Raw genomic sequence first — 24,951 nt, forward strand, 5'->3', positions numbered from 1 at the left:
CAGTATTCTTTACTGGAACCAAGGTCTGAGGTGTCAGATTTGTGTGGGGAAAACAGAATGTTGTGTCTTAGTCTCCTAGACCAGAAGGTGTACTGGAGTGGTGTTCATGTTCTGTCTTAAATCAGAGGGAATCAAATAATTCTGAGCTTATTTTATATAACCCAGTAAAATACACAATGAGACAGTATAGCAGTTCTGACTTCAGTGAGATACTATCATATTTTACTGATGTCTCCTGCCTGTTTTTGTTCATCATTCTAAATCATCTAACTAAATACATCTATTGCAGTGTTCTATATTGAGTGTAAATGTTAGCAGGAAGAAGTAGTTCATTAATCTAATTATTGCTTTGACCATTTTAATGTTGTGAACTTTGTCTATAAATAAAAACACATTTTGTGTATTTTCTGTGTAATTTCTAGTGTTTTGCAGAAAGCTTGTTCATAATTTTTAATTTTATTCTAAGTAAAAAACTTAAAACTCACCTTTTCTTTTGACGGGGACAGCTAAGGTCGTCTTTTTAAGAATGTATGCAGACTGAATACATGCACGTACTGTAACATGAACGTGCATAATTAATCTCTATATGGCTGTGGCACACAAGTGATAGTGATTGTTTTATAGATGCATGCAGTCCATGTAGAGAAAGGAGGTTAAGCTGAGCTTCTAGTGGCTGAATGACAAGATCACTGGAGCCAAGTAGCCTTGAGAAAATGGAGAAGTCAACTCTGTAGAGGCCAATAAAAACTATTATAACCTACAGTAGGCAGTATACGTGAAAAAAACAGTCAGGAGAGCTGAGAACAAGTCTGAGGAGTAAATAGGGAAGCATGGATAAATAACAAAACATTCTGAGCCTAAGTGAAAAGCAGGCAGTAGGCTAGAGAGTGGGTTTATTAAATCATAAGGGACCGATACTGCAGATTTAAGATATTAAGCTATCTTCCTGAAGAGCAAAATGAAGTAATTTTGTAGAATTCTACGTCTTAGAACATTTGGGATATACCAACCTTGGATCTAATCTCTTCCGGCAGTAGAGTGTAGTTGGATGCTGATACATGGCAAAGAACTTCAGTGAAATTAAACTGTAGAAACTTCAAAAAGGATAAAATATTTTTTGTGTTACATAATGTCTTATGGTAGTGTGTTTCAAATGTTGTAGAGACTGAGACTGTGATAATATTAAAAAGAAAAGCTAGTTATTAGTGTCTCTGCTATAAATAGCTATAGTTATAAAAATGCTATTAAAGCTTATGCATCTTTGTGCTTCTTGGGTAAGTCACCCACTAAGATTTTTGGAGAAATATTTCCTTGGAAGCAGGTTGATTCATAACAGTAATTTTTGAGGTTGCTTAAACCTTTCTCTGATGCAGCTGGTATTAGCTCTTTAGAAAGGTATTGGGCAAAACGTTACATTGCTCCTATTACAATTTGAGAAAAATATTATTTAGTGCTTGTACAGCACATCTGAAAGCTAATTTAACCTAACAGCTTGCTTGCTGAAAAATTGTAAGTTTTTAGTGAGGTTTCACTGGGTTTGGAACTTTGCCTGATGCTATTAGGTATTTTCATCAGCAATATTGAAGTAAATATAAACTTACTCATGAAAAAACCTATAACTGCTGCAAGAGCTTGGCAGAATGATAATGAATGATGACTCAGAACAGTCCTAAAGTGTGATTTAGAGCACCTGAGAAGCTGAATCAATTCTAAATAAAATATGTTTTGATTCAGCCAAATACTGAGCAAATATGCAGAATGGGGAGTGATATCAGTGACTTTGAAAATTACCTACTAATCATGGTGCAAAAGCATTTTAAGACAGCATGGCTAAGATGATTAATGTGTTGCTTTATACAAAAGGACGTGAGGAGGTCATTTTAACTCCATACAATATTGGTGAGACTTATGCTACAATACTACATACAGTTTTTGTTTCTATATTTTAAAGTATCAATTCTTTAAAAAACATTTCAGAATTTGGAAAGGGAATATAAAAGATGATGAATATTGGAGATTGGAGATGAAGTCCTTGACTGAGTCCTGATGATACCTTTATAATGTGGTTTATCAAAAAGAAAGTAACTGGAAGGTGATTTGTTCAAAGAGCTTAAGTAATTTTTATGCATAGAGAATACTGGCCATTAAGGTGTGGTTCTAAATGTTATGGGGGAAGATGTGATAAAGGGATCAAAAGGAAAAATAAGAGGAACAGATAGCCAGAAGATAAAGGCAGGCATTTCTTCTAGAAGTTAATTAACAGTTGGAGTTAACCTACTCAGGGAAATATATCCCCTCCTGCTGCGTTTGGCACAAGATTAGGGGCCTTTTCAGAAAATACACTACCATCAAAGATGTTATTGATTTCTGTATATGGGTAACAGAATGAAATTTTACAGCCATTGGGTGATCAAGTGGTCTCTTCTCTTAAAGAAGAGCTATTAATCCACTATGATAAATTCTGTGTTCCTTGTAATTAAAAAATAAGGGATGGCAGAGTGTTTGTTTTAATATATTTGAGGCTATATCACACCATCAGTTTTTGTGGAACTCTCTTCTTTCATTTCCAAGTAAAATTCACTTGAAAGGATTCTAATAGATACTTTAATACTCCATCTTGCAAGTTCTTCCTTAATTTCTAACCAGAAAACTAGACAGTTAGTAGCAGTGGCTCTGTCTATAAGAAGTGGCTGCCTGTTGAAACACTGCTATTGACATGTTCAGAATTATTCTTAAGTGTAGAACACAGCATACATGTCAGACTTCCGATAGTTTAACTGTGTATGTGACACTTTACCACTTGCATTCAGCACAGAGCACCTGAGAAGGAAGTGGTGTCAGAATAGCTGGTCTAGAAGTCTTGGATAAGTAATCTTTTCCTTCAGCTTCTCTGTTGTTGCTTAATTGCAGGGAATTTTGGACTGATTCTAGCATATATTGAAAACTTAATTTCACTTCTTTTGATTATTTAGCTATATGCTTCTCAACTTTTTTTCGGTTGTCCTTTCTAGAGTGACTGAAGCACAGAATAAGCTGGAGCTTCTTTATGTTGTTATCTATCAATATGCACAAAAAGATTTCTGATCTGGCAGATCAGATGAGTCAATTTATTTAATTGAGGTTTACACAAATTTGCTTTTCATTAAATGCCTAACTGTAACTTCTCCTTATGTCCTTCTGAAAGTAGTCAGGTTCTTCCACTTACTGCAGATGTTTTTCACCTGTTTTTTTTCCCCACTGTTTCCTTAATCTCATCCAAACACCTTCCCTAGCAGTTGCTTTCTGTGTAGTTGCTGCTTGGTTCTTTTCCACTTTACATCTACAGGATGAGTGCTCTTTAGTAGGAGGGCTCACACATTAAAGAGTTACTGGGAAAGTGGTGGAAAGGCAACTGTTTTCTAGTAAAGAGAGGTACTCACACAATCGTAAAATATTGATCTACTACCCATACTCTACCTCCGGTCCTTCCTCTCATTCCTGTCTGTATTGCTGGCAAGAAGTGAACTTTGAGTCCTTTCTTGCCATGTCTCTGCCTGAAGATGAGACTCTGCAGAGGCCTCTTGTTATCCTTCTGTTCCCTTCAACCCTAGAAATGATCAGAAAAGCACCTGCCAGGAAAGGGACTCGGTTAAAAGCATGACTATAGTGTGCTGCAAGGGCCAAAGCACTAGAGTAATTCCTTCTGAAACTTCTATTTTGAAAATTGTATTAATTGCTTAGCAATGTGTTCTATTGATTAAATTGAATCTTTTCCTTAGAAAGGTCACTCTTAGTAATGAGTTGGTAGCTACTTTCTTTGACAGTGTAATTTGGTGGATTTGTTTGTTCTTAAAATGTAGGACTCTTATTTAAATTGAATTGCTTGAAGAAATGTGTTGTACAGTGGGTAAAGATTCAAATTGCAGATTGTGGTTTGAAGTTTACTGAGTATTTCCGGATTCTTTAAGCAATTGAAAACTAACAGAGAAAGGCATTGCATCTCCCTGTCTTATGATGGGAGAGATGGTGCCTTTTCTATACTGCCTAGAGGAAACAGGGTCATCTAGAGACTTTTTTTTAATTTGTGGGTCGCCAGAGTTAAAATACTTGGAACTTTTGATGGTGATGACTATATTTTGTATTTCTGCACATCTCAAATGCCATTTGAGTAAAAAATTGTTTTTGATACTAATGGCTCTCTGCTCTTGCTGCCTGATGTTGATATATGAGAGTGTTTTTGAATATACTCTTTATGGTTACTTACTGTCTTGCTTTTACCATAATCTAGATTGTTGGACTTAGTAGTAGTTCATGTTTCAGAAGTGAAATAAGTGGGAAGCTCATCCACTATGCACAGATATTTTTTTTTTGAGCTGAAGGACAAAGGATACGCATAGCTTTGGATGCACTAAGGTTGCTGTTTTTATCCAAAGGTAATTGCGAGTGTGTAATTGTTATACCTTCCATAATATCTTGAAAAAACACCTGAATAAGTCATCTCAACTGGGTAGCTGTGTAGCAGAAGCCTTGTCTATAAACCCTTGATTTCCCCTTTGACAGCAAATTTCTCCAGAGGGAAACTCTGTTTTCCCTCAGAGTTGCTAGTTCCCTTCTCTCTTTCATTTGTATCTGCTGGATCTATTTTTTCCAACCTTTTCCTTGCATTCCAGGATTTCTTGTCACCTTTGCATTCTCCATTTTGTTGAGGTTATTATGAAAGCATCAGACAGGGAAAAGTTATTGCTAGCCTTTATGCTTTTTCATAGTATTGTTAAAATACTCTCTTTTAATGAAATATTCAAGAGGCTTGTTTCCCACTCTGCAGAACTGCTTGTCTTGCATTTCATGTTGTAATGATTTCTAAGTAGTTATTATCAAAAAATGAATTCAAGAGAAGTAGAACTTCTCCTTAAAGGGCAGATTAAATCTGAGAGGCAGGATTTCTGTATTCAGTTATTGCTTTTGCGAATGACTTCATACGTGCTTTTTAGTTGGTTTCTCATTCCCTGCCCTCCTTTCCTCAACATGTCCAAAAATCTGTCATTCAGTAAACAGACTATATGGCCATTTGTTACCTAAAGAAAAACTGAAAACTAAAGAGCAAGATAATGATTTCTGGTGTAACACCTGTGTGACTTTGGCCACACGTATAATTATAGGTATTTCCTAGCATCAATGGTGAAATCCTTTTTGGCTTATGCTCTTTCTGTTGCTCAGGAGTATAAATTTTCTAAAGATAGTATGTAATTCTCATGTTAACTGATTATTTCTCTCCTGTATATGTGGAGTCTGTGTGTTGGAGGAGATTTTGACTCTCAGATAATTAAAATAAAGACTCTGGTATGGTGCCAGAAAACATTTATTGTTAAGGGCTAGCCTCAGCAGTTGAAAATTGTTATTTTTTTAATAGATGATTTGTTCTTCTGAAGGCATCCCACTTTGCTGACATGTTTCAGTCTTGCTTTATTTCTCTGATTTTTAACCCCCCTTTAACTGTTAAATATTCAATATGTTCACTTGAATCATGGTGGACAAATATGCAGTATTGTGCATAGAACAGATACAGCTTGACCATGCCTTTATAAAGGGATATCCATGAATTTAAAGAAATGGCTGTTCCATATTCTGAATTTAACTTACTTTAATAAAGGGAATATGAATACAGTGGAGAAAGAGAGAGAGAAAAGGTATAATAAAGCCTAATGTACTGTGAAATAGAATGATGTTTGTAAATCAAGGAGGCTCTTTGGTAAAGCATTTACAATACTTCATATGAACATTATAAAACATCAGCGTCAAAAGCTCACTCCTTATGTAAATTATCCATCACAAAAATGTATAAGGTGATCTAATTTATGAACTACATTTGAAATACCTTTCTGAGAGGAAACAAGCACATTCGACAATATACATGATATTTTTCTGCCAGCCTGGCTGTGTGAAGATTGCTTATTAATTGTTGATGAAAACAAAAGCTTTGTAATTTAATTCTGTATCACAAAAAGAAACTGCTGTTGTAAGTCACGAATAACGGTGAATTTAATTAGGTCTGAATGAATGCAAGGGGAAAATCCCGTTTTATGGGAGCAGAATTTTGAGGTAAATGATTTCCTTAGTATCTTGTGTCTTTATGAAACGAGGATAATGATAAGAACTAACTTACTAAAAGTATGTTGTACAGATCACTTATCCTACTTTTAAGAATAATTTGTACTCTTGAGAGGTATAGTTTGCGGCAGCAGCTAAAGCAATGAGTGTGATTGAATGGCCTGAACATATTTAAGGAGTGCTATTCGGTTAGGGTTTGCACAACATAGAGTACGGATCACCACTGATTGATGAGGCAGTTCGTGTGAACTCCCATGGGCCTTGAACACCTGTGGGCCTTCCCTGTCCAGGATTAACTCCTCCACAAGTGAGATGCTTATTCTGCCTAAAGACAGGAGACTGAGGGAAAGTGCTGTAGAAGCTTTTGAAAGCATAAGAGGATCTGTAACTTATGTCCATTCAGCCAAAATCTTTCAGCTTAATCACCAGGAAGAGCTTCCTAGTGGGGGAAAGTGGTGAAACAATGGACCAAGTTTGAATCTGAATGATTTGGAGCCTCCAGCATGGAAGGATTTTAAGTGTAGAGTAGTCAAGCACTTGACCCACAGAGTGGATCCAGTGATTCTGAATTGGTCTTTCAGGGTCCTGGCACTCTGAATTAATGAAGATAAAAAGAAATGGCAGCCTCATTCATTGCTTGGCCTTCATCTTCCAGCCAGTGCAGTAGCTGAGTCAAGAGTACTGTGTAAATGGTATGAGTTAAAGCTACTTATATTTTTATAGATGAAGATAATGTGTGCGTGTACTCACATGTACTTATTAAAATGCATATGTTAAAATATTTTTCTTGTTTACGCTGCTGCATCAGGCAATTCAGATAATTTAACTTTGGTCATGTGAATAATTTAAAGCAAATGGTCAATTTTTTTCTTCCATGATGGGAAGAAACTCTTATGACATCTGACTATAGGTACTTCCCATTCTGTAACAGAACACTACCTAGGGAAAGAGCTTAATGTAGTCTCTAATTTGTTTCTTCTAATGCATAAAAACCATATATATGTAGAAGAGGCAGTATTCTTATATCTTTGTTCTTCTAGCAAGCCTGTGTTTGAGGCTAATGATGCTTCCCCATGAAACTAGATTTTCATGTGTCCAGTACTTCTTCAAAAATACTTTTTGGGGTGAAATTACTCTCTCAGTTCTCTTACTAGAACATTTAATCTTCTGTTACAAAAACCCAACAAAAAACACATTAGTTTTAGATTATTCATTTCTGTGATTATAGAATGTGATTCTGGAATGTTGTGGATACTTTCTTCTAAACAAATGTTTTCATTTTCAGGTCGTGTATACGAATGTGCGCTCAAAAATGTTGAGACTGCCTTACTTTTAAATATGCATTTTGATGTTGGCTTGTAAGAATCTTTGAAAGTAGGTTCATACTATTGTTTTGGAAACATAGGGACTTTTTGCCATATTTTATTTATGGATATTTTTGTAGAACACCTTACGTTCAAGTGCCTCAAAAATCATTTGGCAGATGCACACAAACTTGGTTGAGTTTAGTGATACAATAATGTTTCTGTTGTGGTATACTTAACCAAATCAGAATGCAGAAAGTGTGAAAATAACATGTAAACAGGTAAGCCTCTTGCTTTCCTTGTTGTTTCTGTAATAGCAGTTTTTTAAGGCAGTTTAGCACTTGTGATTTAATCACAGAGTCATAGGATTGTTATAGGGGAAATTATCTGATCTTTGCACTGCTGAGCTTTCTGGTAAGGTTCTGAGCTGGAGTGTTACTTGGATTTTTTTGATATCTATTTCATACTGTTACTACTAGAATCACAGGAATAATTGCTAACTTCTCTTTATCAGGAGAGGATATTTCGAGTAGTTACACTTCTCTTTTGTAGATAGTAGCAACATTCTGAAGATCAAGAGTAAAAGGTTTTATGTCTGGAAACTAAAAAAAAAATTCTAGTTTATGAGTTACAGGGACCATATCCAGAGTAGATTTAGTCTGAAAGTCAGTATGCTGAGCAGCTAGGAATTAGGAGTTCACTTCTCTCTCTAACAGTTTCAGCAATAACTTTATATGGGTCACAAGGTGACAACTTAATAAGATTTGTATATTGCATTGTTACCAGTTAATTCATCATTTGGTATATGCAAGCAGGATTTTCTATAGACCTTGTGTTGGACTTCTGTATAGATGGAAATTTTTTTACCTGTACTCATTTTTTCTGTACGTCTCTATAGTTTATCAAAGCTACTCTATTTATTGAAGGCATTAAAAAAAAAAAAAGTTATGTTAATCAAGATCGTTGTAGCTTTTTAATACCACTATTTATGATATATCAGAATGCCTGAGGAAAAAATTAGTCATCAAATGTATTTTTCAATTGTTTGCTATAGTTGCGGATCTGCATTGAATGTCTGCTGGAAATTTGCTCGTCTTTCAGTTTTGAATTATTTCACTGCACAGATTCTGATGATTTTATTTCTAATAGAATAACTTCAGCAGAGATACTGTCTGAAAATATTCTTGGATAGATTAGTTGTGGATGTTTCAATACATTAGGCTGAATACACTGTTCCTATTATGCTAATTCTTATGTAAGTTGTACAAGTGAAGACAGTTACTAAGCCTGCACTTGACTGTACAGGTGAAATCTTGGCCCTATTGAAGTCTGTTGGAGGTTGCTCTGTTTGTTGTCCAAGTTTCTCCAACCAGTTGGAGGAAACTAGGAAGCTTGCTCCCAAGTGCTTTAAACAGTGGCTTCAGAGTTCTGCTAGGAAAAGCATTTCAGTGGGTTGGATGGCAAACAGGCAGCTGCATAACAAAATTAATCTGCAGTACAAAACTGGATAGCTACTGTTTAAAAGTTTCTTTTCTGAAAAGCAAGTTACCAGTGAGAAGTACTTGAGTGAACCAGATTTGGATATATAGTTCCTTCAACTCTTGCTACATTTAACATTAAATCATGCATTTAATGTTTTATGTTGTGCTAGATAGAACGTCCAGATTGTATTTGTCTCCTGGTTTTTCGTTCCTTCCTGTCTTCACCAAACAGCAAAAATACTGTGGGTTGTGGCCCTGTTGTCTGCACTGGATTCAATCTTGAAATATAACCTAAGCCTACAGGTGTAGGATGGATTATAATAGCTTTCTGAGTATTCATTTACACTTATACTACGAAGAGAAAGAACTGTTCTCAAAAAGTGTGCTGCTTATTGTAATAGAGTGTTTCTTCTAGCCCAGGAGATGTATGTGCTAAATATCTGCATGTGCATTTATGAACACATTCTTTTTTTTCTGCCAGATTGGTCTATTTGTCAAATCTGTTGAGAACATCTTTGGCAGTTCTGATTGACTGTACTTCTCTGCTTTTTTATGTTTAAAGAATACAACAGATAGATGAATTTGGGTGTTGCAAACAGACTTCCATTTTGTAGCCTCTACATTATGTCTATTTTTCATCTCTCCCTCTTCCTCCTTTTCTTCCCTCCTCTTTCTCTCATCTTCCCCTCCATGTAGCAGTTCAATGCAAGTGCGTCACTGCAGGGAAGATAGTACTACAATAAAAGCAAATCTATTTGGAAAATCATCTCCTGGAATTTGACATGAGCTTTTTGTTAATTTGGAAAGTTCAGCATATGGCAATGCAGAATAAGAGAATTGGAGCTCCTACAACAACAGTAACTTTTTCATTTTCAGTGCAAGATAGGATTGTGTCCACCTGACAGTTATTTGTCTTCAGAGAATCTATGCATCTCATATGTGGTAAAAGTGCTCTGGCCACAGCAGAGCTGGCTGCACAAGACCAAACGGTAATTTGTGCTTAATTCCAGCTTTCTTTTCAGTGTGATTTGGGCTGGCAAACAGCCCCAACTGAAATATACAGAAATGACATAAATCAAGACAAAGGGGACAAAAACATGGAAATATAACTATTAACCATTGAAAGTCACAGCTGTAGGACAAAATGAAACCCCGCATTTGTGAATGATGAAAGCAGTGCATTCACCAAGGTCTCCTCCTCTACCAGGACTGGACTGCCTTGCCACTCATGTTACTTTAGACTGCGATTCATTGAATCAGCCATGACTGTCAGAGCAACAACGCTTTTGGCTTCTTTTCGGGGTCTGCAGGGTGATGGATAGGCAGGCGGCACCACTCTTCCCCATTTATTTATGCTTGTACAGTATTTGTGTGCTTCACTCACCAGAAGTGGCATGTTCCAGAATGACCTTAAACTCAGTAGAGTGTTTTTCTGTTTGTACATTCCTACCCATCTTGGTACTAGGAAAAGTGACCACAGCTGTTTTGACAGCAGCTAACACCTCTAGTCAAAAGCAAAACTGCTTCAGCAGCAGTTAGGGTGGATTCTTTTCCTAGCTGTTGTGATGACTATTACTGTTTAGTACTTGCAGCGGTACTTCAGAAACTCAACCTAAAGCCAAGCACTGTTGTGTCAGACACCCTGTAGACTAAAACTAATAATAAAAACAGCTTCTTGCAACCTTTGACAGCTTGTAATCTAGTTTTAAGGCTGAATGCAGTGAGTAGATGAGCAGACAAATAGCTTTGGGAAGGTGAGATTATAAATCTGGTCTGTAAATTAAAAGCAGGTCTCAGTTCACTAACTACCATATTTACTTGCTAAACAGCATTAGGGCTCTTTTGCTTCCCCAAATTTATCCTTAAACTAGGGAGTGGCTGTGATACACATCTGCTCTAAACCTCTTATCTATTACCACACATGGAATGCTGTTGCATGATGTGGCATTTATATTTTCAGAGGTTTGACTGTAATTTTGGTATCAGTAATGAGAAACCTTAATGGATTTTGCAGTGGTATGAGACTGGGTATTCTTGCGTTAAACAGAAGATAAAGACCATCAGAAAATGCTCAATATATTACAGTATTTATGTTATATGTGAATTTTAGAGGACTACATTTCTTCTTTGTATCTTATATAGGTATTATAGATACCTAAATTAATACTTGATTCGATATAACATGTCTACTTTACACAATCATAAATGGCTGTGAAGAAGTAAAGAAAGGGAAAACTGAGATCTATTTTTTAGCGTATCTGCAATTTCTATAACTGCTGACAAATCTGACTTACATTCAGTGGACCTCAGGTATTTGTATAATATTGATAACAGTGTATTCCAACTTAGAAAATATTGTATCTGTAAAAGCTGGGTAAACATTTCGAGCTTGATTCCTACTCTAAGAATCTCCTGTTCCAATTACTTTGTAGATGTTTGCTAGTGTGTCAGGGTGTGTGTGTTTATATAAAATCCTTCCGTTGCTGTTTTCATCCAGGCTGTCTTTGCTTCTTTCTTTTGTGAATCATTTTCATAAATCAACATGCTATCTATTGGAGATATTTCATCTGTTGTGCTCCAGTTTATCCCATTTCAGCGATTATACAGGAAACTTAAGCTCTTATGTGGTATGAATTACACTAAAGCCGAAATATGGTACAAATATTTCCTGACTCCGTTACGCTGTTTTTCCTAGGCTCTGTCACTTTTCTTGGTAACTGCATAGTAACTGAGGTGAATGTGTTTATAGAGGAGGGAATGCATGTACTTTGAAATGGATTTACTCTGACATTGGACTGTTGTAGGAAGAGGTGGATTCAGATGGTCTCCTCTCTGCTCAAGTTTATTTAGTAAACCCTACAGAAGTCCTAGAGGTGTTTTGTGGGCGGACTGGAGGAGGGATTAATCTTTTCGGGATACTTGCTGCAGAAATGTCTGCAGTGTTGAAGATGCGATTCCATATTTTCGCATCTATCACAGCTTAACTTGTATTAATAATAGCAATGTATCTATTTCATGAGTTGTTGAGAATCTAGATAATAGTTATTGGTGGTATCCAAGAAATAGTTGTGGTTTTAATTGTTCTCCAGTTTGCTAGCTAAGTATCCCAAAATTCTCTCTCTGAAGGTAGGGTTAATGTGATCATCAGTATGCAAGAGGAGTGAAGTATTTTCAGATCCATGGTTGAAGTGTTTGTATCAGTCATATTTCATCTGAAATGATGACTGTAAAATTTCTTCTTTAACTTCTCCCCCTCCTCCAACAAAACAAAGAACACAGCTCATTTACTTCCTAACAGATTGGCACAAGTATTGAGTGTTGCACTATGTTTTTCAGTTTATGGCATAGTGCTTTGTAAAGAACTAAAATAAAAGAATGATAAGGAAGGAGACAAAATCCTGCTATGTCTATTATATTTTTTTTTTTCCCTTCTTTTTTAGTGGATATTAAGAACATATTTTCTATTACCATTTAATTATATGCCTTGTGTGAGTCTGTTCAATGTGTTTACCACCTGCAACAAACCTGAATGAAAATCCCAGATGCAAACAGCAGCATCCAAGATTTAATGCTGCTGTTTGGATGCAACTCTGTCACTGTCTTGGTAATAATCTAGCAAAAAAAAATCCTTTTATTGGGGAACAGAACTTTAGATATGTTGTCCTCTAACACTTATGTGTTTTACATTTGTATTCTGCAGAAAAAATTCTTTTATGTCCTTCCTTTTAGCTCTTCAAGTAGTTGACTGAGAAGTATTCCTGTCACTTAGTTTCAGACACAATCATGCTAGTTTTTCAGCATTTTGCAGATTACTTTGAGTAGCTCATGTAAGGACCTAACTTCAGTGTATTAGAGAAAATTATTTCTTATAAATGGTTAGTTAGGTAGTTCTGAGCTTCTTGCCTACAGATGAGCTTTCATTCACACCTGTTTCTCTGAGAAAAGCAAAACCAAATAGCTTAGAGAACGTTACATTATAAGTCTGCTTTGTAGCTTTTCTTTTTCTTTTCTTTTTTTTTTTTTTTTTTTGTAAATACTATTCAGTGTATTTTTCTGATTATGTTGGTTATTCCTTGATTTTTCCAGTCGAAGTCAATTATGTACGTCACGCTGTCCTTTCAGTGCCCTGCAGGGTACTAAACTATTAAATATGTGATATCTTGAGCAATAAGAATGTCTTAAAGAAAGGAAATCCTCTGATCAGTCTTGCTTGAGGAAATCAGGTTGGGAGGTCTGAGCCATGAGGGTGATTCTCCACCAGGTTGTGGAGATATGACAGATAGCAATGCTTTAGCTTCAGAATATGCTGTTTTACTAATTTGCTCTGTAGTTACAAGTGCTGTAGTTGTTGGCATAGCATTTCTGGTAAGCAAATTAATCTATATAGGTTCAAAATGTAACCCAGTTTCATGAAAGCAAGCTCAACTGTCTTGCCCAAGGTATTTTCTGTTCCAGGATTATCTTCCCAAAATTTGGATTTCCCCTAAATTACTTGCCTAAATGTCAGAACGACTGAAGCAGAACCTAAAATATTTACTCCATGTTGTTAAGGTAGCCTTTGCATAGCCCTTCTTTCCTTATTTTTTTTTTGTCATCAAAGAAGTGTAGAATCATACAGCTGAAGTGCAAAAAAACAGAGAGGGAAAAAGACCTTTTACGGCTGTTAGGCTCTTATAGTACCTTGCTCCTAATTCTAGAGCAGCCTGTAGGTAAGGATTCTCAAATTCTTCATTCCCAAAATTTTAGGACACATTGAGAAACAGAGCAGTAAGGTCAGTATATTAACTATGTGAACTTGAAAGTGCTAGGAATCTCTTCCCGAATGCAAAAGGAGAGTCTGGATGAATTTGGAAGTACAACTTCATTGTGAAAATAATTGCACTTCTTGTATATAATTGCAATCATAAGTCAAGCATGATAGCTTTTAGTAGTTGGGTCAGATTTTTAATTTTATGATCTAAATTATTCATGCGACTACTTCTACAAGCTTTCTGCATAAAAATTGACTTCATAACAGAGAGGTCAGCTGGTCTTGTTCTAGCCTTTATGATTATCAGTGGTAATGGGAAAATATTTTCTCGTAAATATGGCCTTCATTTATCCCTCCTGGCATATATATCAAATATAGGTGGTGAATTATTTCTAAGCTTTATAAACCAAAGATGCACTGCATAGGTTCTAGTTAGAAGAAAATATTAGACTATGCATGTAGGACAAAGGAATGTGAAGGGTTAAATGCCAAGTGGGCACAGAAATCAAGTTCAGTTTTTTTCTTTTTTCAAGTGATTCAGAATCTTGGGAATCTCAAAAATCATTTTGAGTTTTCCAGTTATGGAAAGCCCAGTGCAAACTGCAGTATAGCTGCAGTCAGACAGAATGATATAAAGGCATAGAGAACACAAGATCAATACAAGAATGCATAGTGCTATTACATATATCAGTAGTACTCCCCCATCTGAGACTAAGCAATGCTAAACACTACATATCTCAAGACTGATATAGCAGTAATGCAAGGGGACCTAAGACAAGCGGTGACAGTGATTAGGACCATAAAGTTTTTTGTAAGAGGAGACTGAAAGGTCGGTATTGTTTATGCAGAAGATGGGCTGGGAATTTCTATAACCTGTCTCCTAAAAAAAGATTTAAGAATATATCCAGTACTATCAAACAGAATAAATTCAAAACAGATTAAAAAAAATCTAATATCCATATATATGTATGCATATATATATATATATATATATATTTTAACACGAAACACAATGGTATGTCAGAGTTCAAGGTCACAAAGATTGAAATTTAAGATAATTTAGGAGGAGATTTGATGCATTTGTTCATAAGAATTTTAAGCATGCTTTTTAGAGAAGAAATCATAAAAAAAGAAAAAAATGCCTGAGATACACATCTACTTTTAGTATAAAGATTTCCTACATCATCTTGTGATGTATCTGGGCTGGCCAGGGTTAGAAACATTAAGTATAAGTGAGAATATTGGACAAAATAGACCATTATTATTATTTAGGATGATAATTTCTTTTCCTGTTGCAATCTGAATTAATTTATTGTTTCTCTTCGTTCCCTTTGTCAAGGAAAAATGTGAATGCTAGCTTTGATTTCCCTTTCTGCCTCTGTAAATAACTTTCATAGTCCTCTTTCAAAGATCCAAAGGGGCAGATATTTTGAAGCATCTTTCACTCATTTCATGCTTATAGACTATGAACAGGTCCAGGACTATGATAAATATGAATCTCATTGTATGCTTCCTCTCTGTCCTTTTCTGACATTTCACTACACTTTGAAAAATGAGAGATGATATATTTTGCAATTTCAGAGATGCTCAGCTGGAGACACAGGACCTGATTTATTCTAAAAACACCTATCCTTTGAAACTTACTCTACTTCCATGTGTTGTGTCAGTCTTGTGTCAAATGAAAATCTTACTATAATTATTCAAGGAGCTTAAAATGTTCATAGGAAGTCTGCTTTTAAAAAAAAATCCTTCTTTTACTAAGATTGTGTCCTCCTACTGATCTCATTTACAGTGAAGCTAGATTTCAAGCTCAAAATGTAAGCATTCTTGATTGGAGTACTAGAATGTTAAACCAGAGTCTGAATTCTGTAACTATTTTTTCTTTTTATGAAGGACCAAAATCTTAAATCCCATTCATGATAGGAGGTAAAGTAACAAGGTTAAGGTTATAATTAAACTGTTTGAAGATAGAATTTCTGTTCTGTGGAAATTTCAGGAGAAAAAGTAAATGCCATTCAGTTGTGGAATAAATACTGTTTTGTATCTTCCACACAAAACTCACACTGTACCCCCCCTCCCCCCTCCCGCAAGGAAGAAGAAAATTAACTGTTTAGAAATAGTTGGAGAATTGATAAGTTGGAGAAGGAACTGGAGAATGAATAAGGTTGGAAGGGATTTGCAGAGGGCATCCAGCCCAACCTCTTGCACAGAACATGTCCAGAGAGAGCAGGTTACTCAGGGCCTTGTCCAGGCTGGTTTTGAGTTTGGTCGCCCTCACAGTAAAAATCTTCTTTTCCTCATATTTATTAATTTGGGGTTTTTTTTGTACTCCACCTGGTGCCCGTTGCCTTTTGTCTGTCCCCTGTGTGGTTCTGAGACCCATCTGCTCCATCCTCCCTGTGCCCTCCCAGCAGGCAGCTGCAGACAGCAGTAAGGTCTGGGACCCCTGGCCACAGCCCACGGTGTGCCCCATCCCTGCCCGGGGAGCACCAGGGCCCTGATGGTGTTTCTGCAGCCGCGCGTGCCTGCGTGCGTGCGTGCAATGAGGCACAATCAGACCTTACACAATCCTCTTCTTTGCTCTTGGAGGTGGATGTGGTGCTTAACTTTTTGCCAAGGTCTTATAACCTTGGGAAAGCCCTGTGGACTATTCTATGTTGCCACAAAGGCTTGTGTTACCCAGCTCCTGTTATGTATGCCCAAACCCTGGAAGCCGCAGATTACTTGAATTATGATTATAATTTCTCATGGCAAAATACATAGTTTTTAACAGAAGAAACGATAAGTTTGTGGCCCACGCACTGGTTGTCTGAGTGTGAGTGCAGACTTTGTGCTGTATTGCTCAAAGACCACCTTCTGACAGAAATTCATCCTCCTGTTGTCTGCTTCTCCCCCCTCCCCCAAAACTATTTCTCCTGAGAGTAAAGTTCAGGAATAAAAAATGTGAGGTGAGGGACAGTTACTCTGAGGCTAATTGAAAGCTCCAAGCAAGTAGTTGTTGAAATGTAGCCTGGAAAAGCTATTTATAGTGAGCTCAACATGTAGAAAGGAAGATGACAAGAGACAAATCACAAGGGAACATGAAATACAATATGGTTTTTGAGCACTGCTATAAACGCACTATTCATTATGTTACGATGCAAATACCTGCAGCAATAAATCTACCAGCCACTACTGTTATTTAGGCAAGGAAGGAAGCTGAAGGAATATCCAGTCCAGCAAGGCCATGGCTAAGGAGGTGCTGATAATAACCTGTTTCTACTTAAAAGACAGTAGAGTTGACATGGAGGCAGAGTAATTGGTGTGAATCACATGTCTAACAGAAACAACAAGGTGAAACGAAACTAAGAGAGGAAACGGCGACCTGTGAGATGTAATAAGCTGTGGAAAGGCCTCTGTAGGAGTGAGAGGGACAGCCCAAAGACTGGAATTATGCAAGTTGTATTGGTTAACGTATTAGGAGATGTTATCAGTCCTGTATAGGCAAAAAAAATGAAGGGTGTGCTCTGATGGGATTTCTTATCTCTAGCATCTGCAATGCTCTGTTACATTTTACAGAAGATATCCTGCTGAAATCCCTCTGAAAAAGTTACCATGGATTTCAGTGGGAGGTCAAGACCATGGTGCTAATAGAGGCTGAATTTATCATAGTCATTTGTTTAGGAGCAAAGGTGACAATGCAGAGGAATGGTTGTACCAATGTGAGGACTAGAGGAAAACAGGCACTCTACTCTTTTAGCTGTACACAGGGAGCTATAGCGATGAGATGTAATGTTGGCTGAACATCTGTTTTCCCTTTATAGCTAAAACTAATTAGCTATACTATGGGGATTGTGGTACTCCATCCAGAAGAATAGTGTAGGTTTGTTTAGTTTTATTTCTCTGTCAAAGAGACTATTGTGTTCTATAAAAGAAATTGTAGTAGCATATGAAAACTTACATTTTACATTTGTCAAAAGATCTTTTATTTACATGTTTGTTTATTTTTGCCTCACTCAGATATCTCACTTACGCATGCCTTGAGTGTGCGTGGAGCCAGTCTTGTTCTCGTGCAAGTTGTTGCCCTTCTGATGAAGAAGTTTCACCATGTTAGGCGAGACTGGAGAGGGAGTCTGTCAAATGTTCTGCTGCCTGTTCTCTTTGTTGCAATGGCAATGGCCTTGTTTAGTGTGAAGCCACTGGCTATTGATTACCCTTCGCTCAAGCTGACACCAGGACTTTATGAGAAAGCAGAATCCTTCTTTAGGTAAAGAGCTCATCCATCGTCATCAATAATCCGGGATTCTGGGACATTTACCTTTGAGTCCTCATATTTTAAAGGCTGTTTGCTCTCTAGGAAGAAAAATAGTTCATTTTTCACAATAACTTTATTTTTCAGATGCTTATTACATTATTGTAGATTATTATGATGGGGACCTAAAAATAGAAAAGTATTACACACAGAATTTCCTTGAGGAGCAATATGGGTTGGGTATTCTGCTTCAATTCCAGCCATGAGTACTTATACATAAATGCATAAGTGTATTAACTCTTTCCATGCTTCATCTTATTTAGCTGTTGTTATCTGAAGGCACTTTCTCAAAAAAAATTTCTCAGGTTTAGGAGTGCTATACAGTAGTTAGAAAGCCTGGTGCCTTTCCTACTAAGCTGGTTTTAAAATAATTTTTCTGGTATCTACGGTATCTGTAGCTCAGCTCTGAATTACTCTGTCTGTATCAACTGCATATCACAGATACAGATATTCTTCTCTACCGGACAGATATCCAAATATCTTCATAAAGATAACATGATGCTGTTCGAATTTATAAATGAAACAAAAGACAAAAAAGGCGTGCACATAGTTAGGATTGCATATTTATAATGAGAAGCTCTGAGAAGCTGATATTTGTTTAATAATTGTGTTGAATTTTCTTTATATGTAAACATTTTGTCTTAGTTTTTTGAAAAGAGATCATTTCATTGTTTTGATATATTCCTTATGTATGGGTTTTGTAGTTCTTTAATTTCTTGTTAAACATGTCAGAGTCTTGAAGGAGTTAATAGAACTAAATATTGTTCTGTTAGAGCTCTATTAGTTGTAACATAATATTAATATGTTTGGGTTTTGTTTTGTTTTCTGTGGCCCACTTCAAGCAGCACTGAAGATGATAACCTAGGAGACCTTTCTCAGATCCTACTGAGACATTTCTCTGATTTGGACCACACATGTATACATGCACAACAAGGGTAACTGTGTACAGTGTAACTAATTACTAAAACTGTTCTATGCTGATTTAACTCTTGCTGCTAATTTGACAGAGAAGTTCTAATGTTGATGAAAAAACAATAATAGCAATTTTATTCCATAAAACGTAACAGTAAAAAATCACTAGCCATTAGTTGGGACTAAGAATAATTTTTACTGAATGCATCTGCTAAAAAATAATTTAAAATATTTATGGCTCTGAAAGTAAAAGAATGGTAAAAATAAATGTTGTAAATAAGCTGTAAATTCAATATTTTATTCTATATAATTTGAACTATCTTAAGCTTTTCTTAGCATGATGAGATTAATAACAAATATGCTGTGATGAAGAAGCTAGCATCCACGTACATAAGTAGACTTCTTTATTAAAGGTCCAATCCAAATCCCTTTAGAAGTCAGTGACTGCTTTCCCATTAATTTCAGGAGGATTTTGATCAAGTCTGGTATCTACATGACTGAAGGTTAGACAATAATTAAGGTGCTTATTAAGAAGAGTTCCAGATTTCTCAAGTTAGGAATGCAGAGTGGTGACCATGATTCACTTATCTTATGCATGCAAACACCAGGTGTACAGCTAATTCATTGCTTTTATGCATAAATACTTTAGTGACTTTACTTTGGTCCAAATGAACAAAATTGATATAGCTTCATGCCTAACTGCTGTTGTAACAGAATACGAAGAAGGTGATCCGTATGCCATGCACACTTGTTGCTCTGTGTTTTGTTTTCTGTTAAGTAGTGTATTTTTCTGTCTTAATGGTTATTCCTATTGTTATGATTTTTTGCATTAGGAAAAATAATTCATGTTGGCAGATGGAATCTACTTCACACCAATATTCATGTGGTTGTGTGGCTGAGCAGGTGGTATGTCCTTTTATATATAATATGCATAGTATATAGTATGCACGCAGGCATCCATGTAATTGTGTGTGTATATATATATGTATGTGTTTATATACACATACATACACATATATCTTTTTTCTCCTTGATTCTTTTCTTTTTGAAGAGGAGGCAGTTCTGAGAGAAGGAGATAAGGAAGTAAACCCTCAGGGCTTTGTTATAATTGGAGATTTGCTTCTATTTCTTGTAATGTTTGGGCTACATGTTCTGAAGTCTTCAGGGAAAGGACCTGAACAGTCTTGGCAGAAAGTCTGCAGCTATTGTGTTAATGTTGTAAAACTACTGCCTCTCTGAGAAATGAGTTATTGTGATGGTGCTTTGTGTGAAACATATATCTTGGAAACAAATTAACAAGAAAAAGACAGCAGCATACACTTTCACATAAGGTATATTGAAGTGCAGTTTTGCATAAATTTGAATGTCAAGACTGACTAAACCAATACCTAATAGTTCACTGACTTTAGTCTGTAGTAGCAGTAAAAATGACACTGAGATGTAGAACTAATCAGATTTTGAGTTTTCTTTAAGCTTTGCATCTGGAATAAACTATATACTTTTTGAAAAATGTTAGTGATGTAACCCAATGCTTTGTTATACTAAAACATACTGCAATGTTTACAAAGTGGAATACGCTCTTTCAAGGAGCTAAGACAGGCAGTGACTAGAATTGACATGACTGACATCTCAGAATATCCTGGAAACCTTTATAACCCTTCATTTTGGGACAGTTTGTTTTGGGAGGCTGTCCTACAGCTGTGGAGTATGAAACTCCTGACTTCATATGTCCTCAGGAAAACCATGAAACCATTTTGTGAAACACTTTACTTTCCGTTAACCAGCAGTTCTTAAAACTAGAGTGGAAAGCTTAGAAACAGCTCTATAGTATTCAGGATAACCAGATAGAAAATATATGTGTACAGGAGAGATGAGTCTAGGCTGATCTAAAGTAACACGAATGAAGGATGGCTGAGCTCTTGGCAGCAGACAGAACTTCACATTAAATGCAATACAGGACTTTGCTTACAAAATGTGCAAGTACATGGTTAAAACATAACCGTTGACAAGCCGGAAGACTGTCTACTTTCAAAAGGGAAAGGGCAGCTGACAGAAGCTATGAGGAGATCTGCTTGTGACTGAGATTTTATTATTGGAATTTGGTTTTGCTTTGGATCTAATATTTACAAATAGCCTTTGAGGAAGGAAAAGATCTTGAAAGGGAGAGAATTTCTGACTGTCATGACTAGTGAGTTTGCCTGCTGACTTGCACTGAAGTTGAGAAGAGTAATAAATGAGGATGTGAAACTGAGGCTATGCAGACAAATTTATTTGCCTAAATGAGACCATTGCACCTAATATTTATATCCTTACTAAAGAAAGAAGTTACTTAGAATAAGAATTGGATCTGAAGTTTAGTTCTATGGTTTTGAGAAAAGCAGAAGGGGGAAAAACTGATTTTTGACTTGCTAGGCAAGGAACATGTTTCCTTTTTATAGTAGACACATATATTTAGAACACAAAAAGGTTAAAATGAGAATAGGAATTCAGCCTCCAGGTGAGGCCTCTTAGTGTGTTAGCAGGAAGAAGCCACTTACCAATGGAGCCAGAGCCTCTGTCTGTGAGCTGTGGAAAAACAGAATCTCTGATAGTGACTTTTGCCTTGTAAAAGGTTCATATGTCAAATAAATATTAAAAATTTTCTTTTGTTATCTTTATTTATGAGGTTTCCCAAACCTCTGGCTATAATATCTGATTCCTTTACCATGGATCAGTAAGAATATCACAAAAATCATTAGAAAACATTTTCCTTAAAAAAAAAAAAAAAAAGTTGTATGGATTAGAATTTTCATCCTGTATTCATCTTGTGCTCTTTTTGTGTTTATTTTCAGACCCAGCAGGTGAGTAATAACAACCATAGGTCTTGTTGCCTTTTTCATTGCTGTAAGCCTTTCCAAACTTGTATAAAAGTTTTGATGCTTTCAAAACAAAGCTAAGAGTTGCAAGAGAAATCAAAGGTGGCTCTGATATGTAGGTGACAGCTACAATTATTTTAGATGCCTTATAAACATAAAACTGTACATAATTTATAGAAAAGTTATCAAAGCTGAGAAAGGCAAATACAGTTGAAAAGCAATGCCGTAAAGTCTGAGTGCAAGTTCAAAAATATGGCTAAATGTAGTGCTACAGATTTTTGAGTGTTTTAATGATTTTATGTATATTGTTTCCAGATGTGTCCAAGTCTCAATGTCTCTGCTCCCTATATGAAGAATAAGAAAGGATATATTCTGTATAATCTTTCAGGGTTCCTTGTGGAAGAATATTTAGTCAGGCCTTCTAACAAACCAAGGTAACTTAAAATACATAACATACATTTATCCTTTGTGTATAAAACATTGCCCTTCCTGATCCAAAGCATAGACCTATATCACTTGGGTTACGAGGAGTAGCTGCCTTTTTCTGTTAGTTGTTATCAGGGTAGCCAGGCTAAGACAACATGGAGCCTCCCCCACGGTAACTTCCCAGAGTTTCCTCCAACAGTTGCATGATAATTGCCTGTAGGCATGGCCTGGCTGCTCTTGCCATGCAATGAGTGTTTTCAACACCTCACAGAAAAACTTACATATCTACACAAGACAAGTTATATAGTTTCCATTTCTCAGAGACAGTCAAATATTGGTGCTTGTGCTCAAGTTAATCTTTTCTTTGCACTAATAAGGCTGATTGCTTGCTTCTGGTTCTCCCACTTTCTCCCCACCCAATCCCACCCTCTGGCAAGACTTTGTGTTCTCTGATACCAGCTGTGAGGGGGTCGGTTTTACTTTCAGTTGGAATAAATCAACGTTAATATAGATATTTCCACTTGTATTGTCAGAAGAGACTACTAAGGAAGACAAAGCTTAAGCCAGGTAATTTACTATTACCTTATGTTGTCAGATATGGTGGCTGGTCTTTTGGAGAGAAGACAGCCTTTGAACTTCAAGATCTAAAATCGAATAACACCAAATACAAGCCTCTGGCCAAGGTAAGGGGGGTGTGTGTGTGTGTGCATGCGTGCATGTATCACTTATCTGTTTGGGCTCCATACCTTACAGTGCTTAACAAATAATAAATTGTTAGATAAAATCCTTGTGGCAGGAATTGGGAGAAACCCTCTAGATCTTACCGTTCATTTTTCTGTTCATAATTCTTAAAGTATTTTCCTGTGTTCTGAATAATCCAGTTTTAAGTGAGTCTAATGATGTGCTTTCTGTGATTTCTTTTTTCTTGTGAAGCTACTTTAAAATCTGAGCTCACCTTTAAAACTTCTTTGCTAGTAGTTAGCCCAAATCATCTTTTATATTCTTTGTGTTCTGCAAAAATTCAGTATCAGAACCGACAAATGTCCTTTGAACTTTTTTAAAAAAAGAGTTGTTATTGATTGTTATTTCATTTCTGCAAGGAATGCTAGGAATATTTGCTAGATTTTTCTTTCTTCCCTTTTCCCCCCTATTCTTTAATTTGAGTGCTTAAAAAAGAAAAATGAAGGTTTTAGGAGTGTCTACTTCTGCATAGGAAATATACCACCCTGCATTTGTAATCCACTTTTCAAACATAAGCAACTATTATTCCCTTTTTTTTCCCTAGAGAAACAGGAGTGTAACTTGCTGAAATTGTCCGATAGGACAGATTTTGACATCTGAGTCTCTTCTGATAGCAGATTGTACTGTCTTACACTGCCATTCAGCCCCCATCTTCTGTCTGGAGCTGCCCCTGAGAGACAGGAACAGAGCGATTGGTCTAAGTGCAACTCTCAAAGCAGGAGCCATTTCTTGAGGCCTTTTGAGACACATGGGAAAGATACAGTATTTTCATACTGTGAAAACTTGGTATGGGATCTAAAGGCTGAAAGGGAATTAACAGTGCAGGAGATCTTTTTCCTTAGGAATGCCTGAAAGGTTCTTTTGATGTCTATGCAAATGTAGACCAGTAACAAGGAGAGGAACAGCAGTCTCCAAAGAGTGTTGAGGAATCTCAGTGAGTTGTCTCTATTTTTGTATCTGAGCTGAAGCAGATATGTTAAGAGGTAGATTTCATTTTAAAAAAGCTGGACTTTCTGCATTATAGGTCAGAACATGAGAGACATAATTTTTCTTTTAACATTTTTTTTGAATAGAAACTAGGTTTTATTTGCTCTTACAAATGAGTAAGAGAAAGAACAACCTAGCTAAGCTCTATCCCAAAATACAAGATGTAGATATTCTCCAATCTTTGCCACATCATTTCATTTCTAATTTTGCAAAAATGCTGACTGTTTGCAATGCCTTTTCCATAGTAGTTTTGTTTAAAAATCTACCTATCAACTCATATATATTTTCATTTAGATCATTCACCCTCTGTACCCAGTTTTCTTTGAACTCCAATTCCATCAATTCTTAATTAGGAATTTGAAGTCCTAGAGGATTGCACTAAGATGTATTTTTCTGACTACTGTTTTTGTCCTATGTATCTTTAATCATTTTAGACACTTGTTTTGACATGCCTGCACTGTGGTTTTTGTGAGGGTCCTTTTTTTAAATGTCTTTGACACACAGCTCCACCTGCCATCAGCAGGAGGATAAATTATGGTTACACTGTTAGTGAGTAAGCTTTGTATTTCAGAGCCAAAGAAAATAGTAGAGTAGATTTATAAAGGGCACTGTGTTATCTAAACTACCTCCTGGAAGTGGCTTTCAAGTGATGCAATGTCAAAATATTGCATTAACCTTTCAGTAATTAATGACCAGACTTTTACTTTGACCTTTCAGGCTTGTTCATGAGGCAGTGAATGTAGCATTTACATAGCCTGTTGTGAAATAAAATGGGAAATTTGCATCTGAAGAGTCATCCTGTACGATTCATTTCATTTTAGAAAATGTCTGAATCCTTATGTTGCTCTCCTCCACTGCAAGAGCCAACTGCGTTTCTCCAATTCAAAGTAAAAATACCTATTCAAATTCTGAAAGAGGTCTATTACTTTAGCTATGACACTGTGCTGCTGTGACACTGTGCTGCAGATTCCACTTACATACACAGAGTAGTGTGTATGTGCACGTGCATGAGAGAGCGTATATCTACCATAAGCCAAACATATCTGATTAAAAGCATTGACTACTGACATTGATTCCTGCTACATGGCAACAAGTTCTCAACTTTGTTTTTCCTGAT

The 24,951-nt window shown here is 36.3% G+C and overlaps 1 protein-coding gene across 1 annotated transcript in view; it reads left to right on the forward strand.

Moving 5' to 3' along the window:
* ABCA13 (ATP binding cassette subfamily A member 13) overlaps window positions 1–24,951 on the forward strand; it is a 200,976-nt gene that overhangs the window by 107,522 nt on the left and 68,503 nt on the right. Inside the window, exons 36-40 of the mRNA XM_062567937.1 lie at window positions 17,622–17,868; window positions 18,759–18,848; window positions 19,659–19,731; window positions 21,996–22,114; window positions 22,702–22,789. Of these exons, the coding sequence (XP_062423921.1) occupies window positions 17,622–17,868; window positions 18,759–18,848; window positions 19,659–19,731; window positions 21,996–22,114; window positions 22,702–22,789 (617 nt within the window). The remainder of the gene's footprint in view (window positions 1–17,621; window positions 17,869–18,758; window positions 18,849–19,658; window positions 19,732–21,995; window positions 22,115–22,701; window positions 22,790–24,951) is intronic.

The sequence above is a fragment of the Rhea pennata genome, chromosome 2 (genome assembly GCF_028389875.1).
Source record: "Rhea pennata isolate bPtePen1 chromosome 2, bPtePen1.pri, whole genome shotgun sequence".
In the NCBI taxonomy this organism is placed as follows: domain Eukaryota; kingdom Metazoa; phylum Chordata; class Aves; order Rheiformes; family Rheidae; genus Rhea; species Rhea pennata.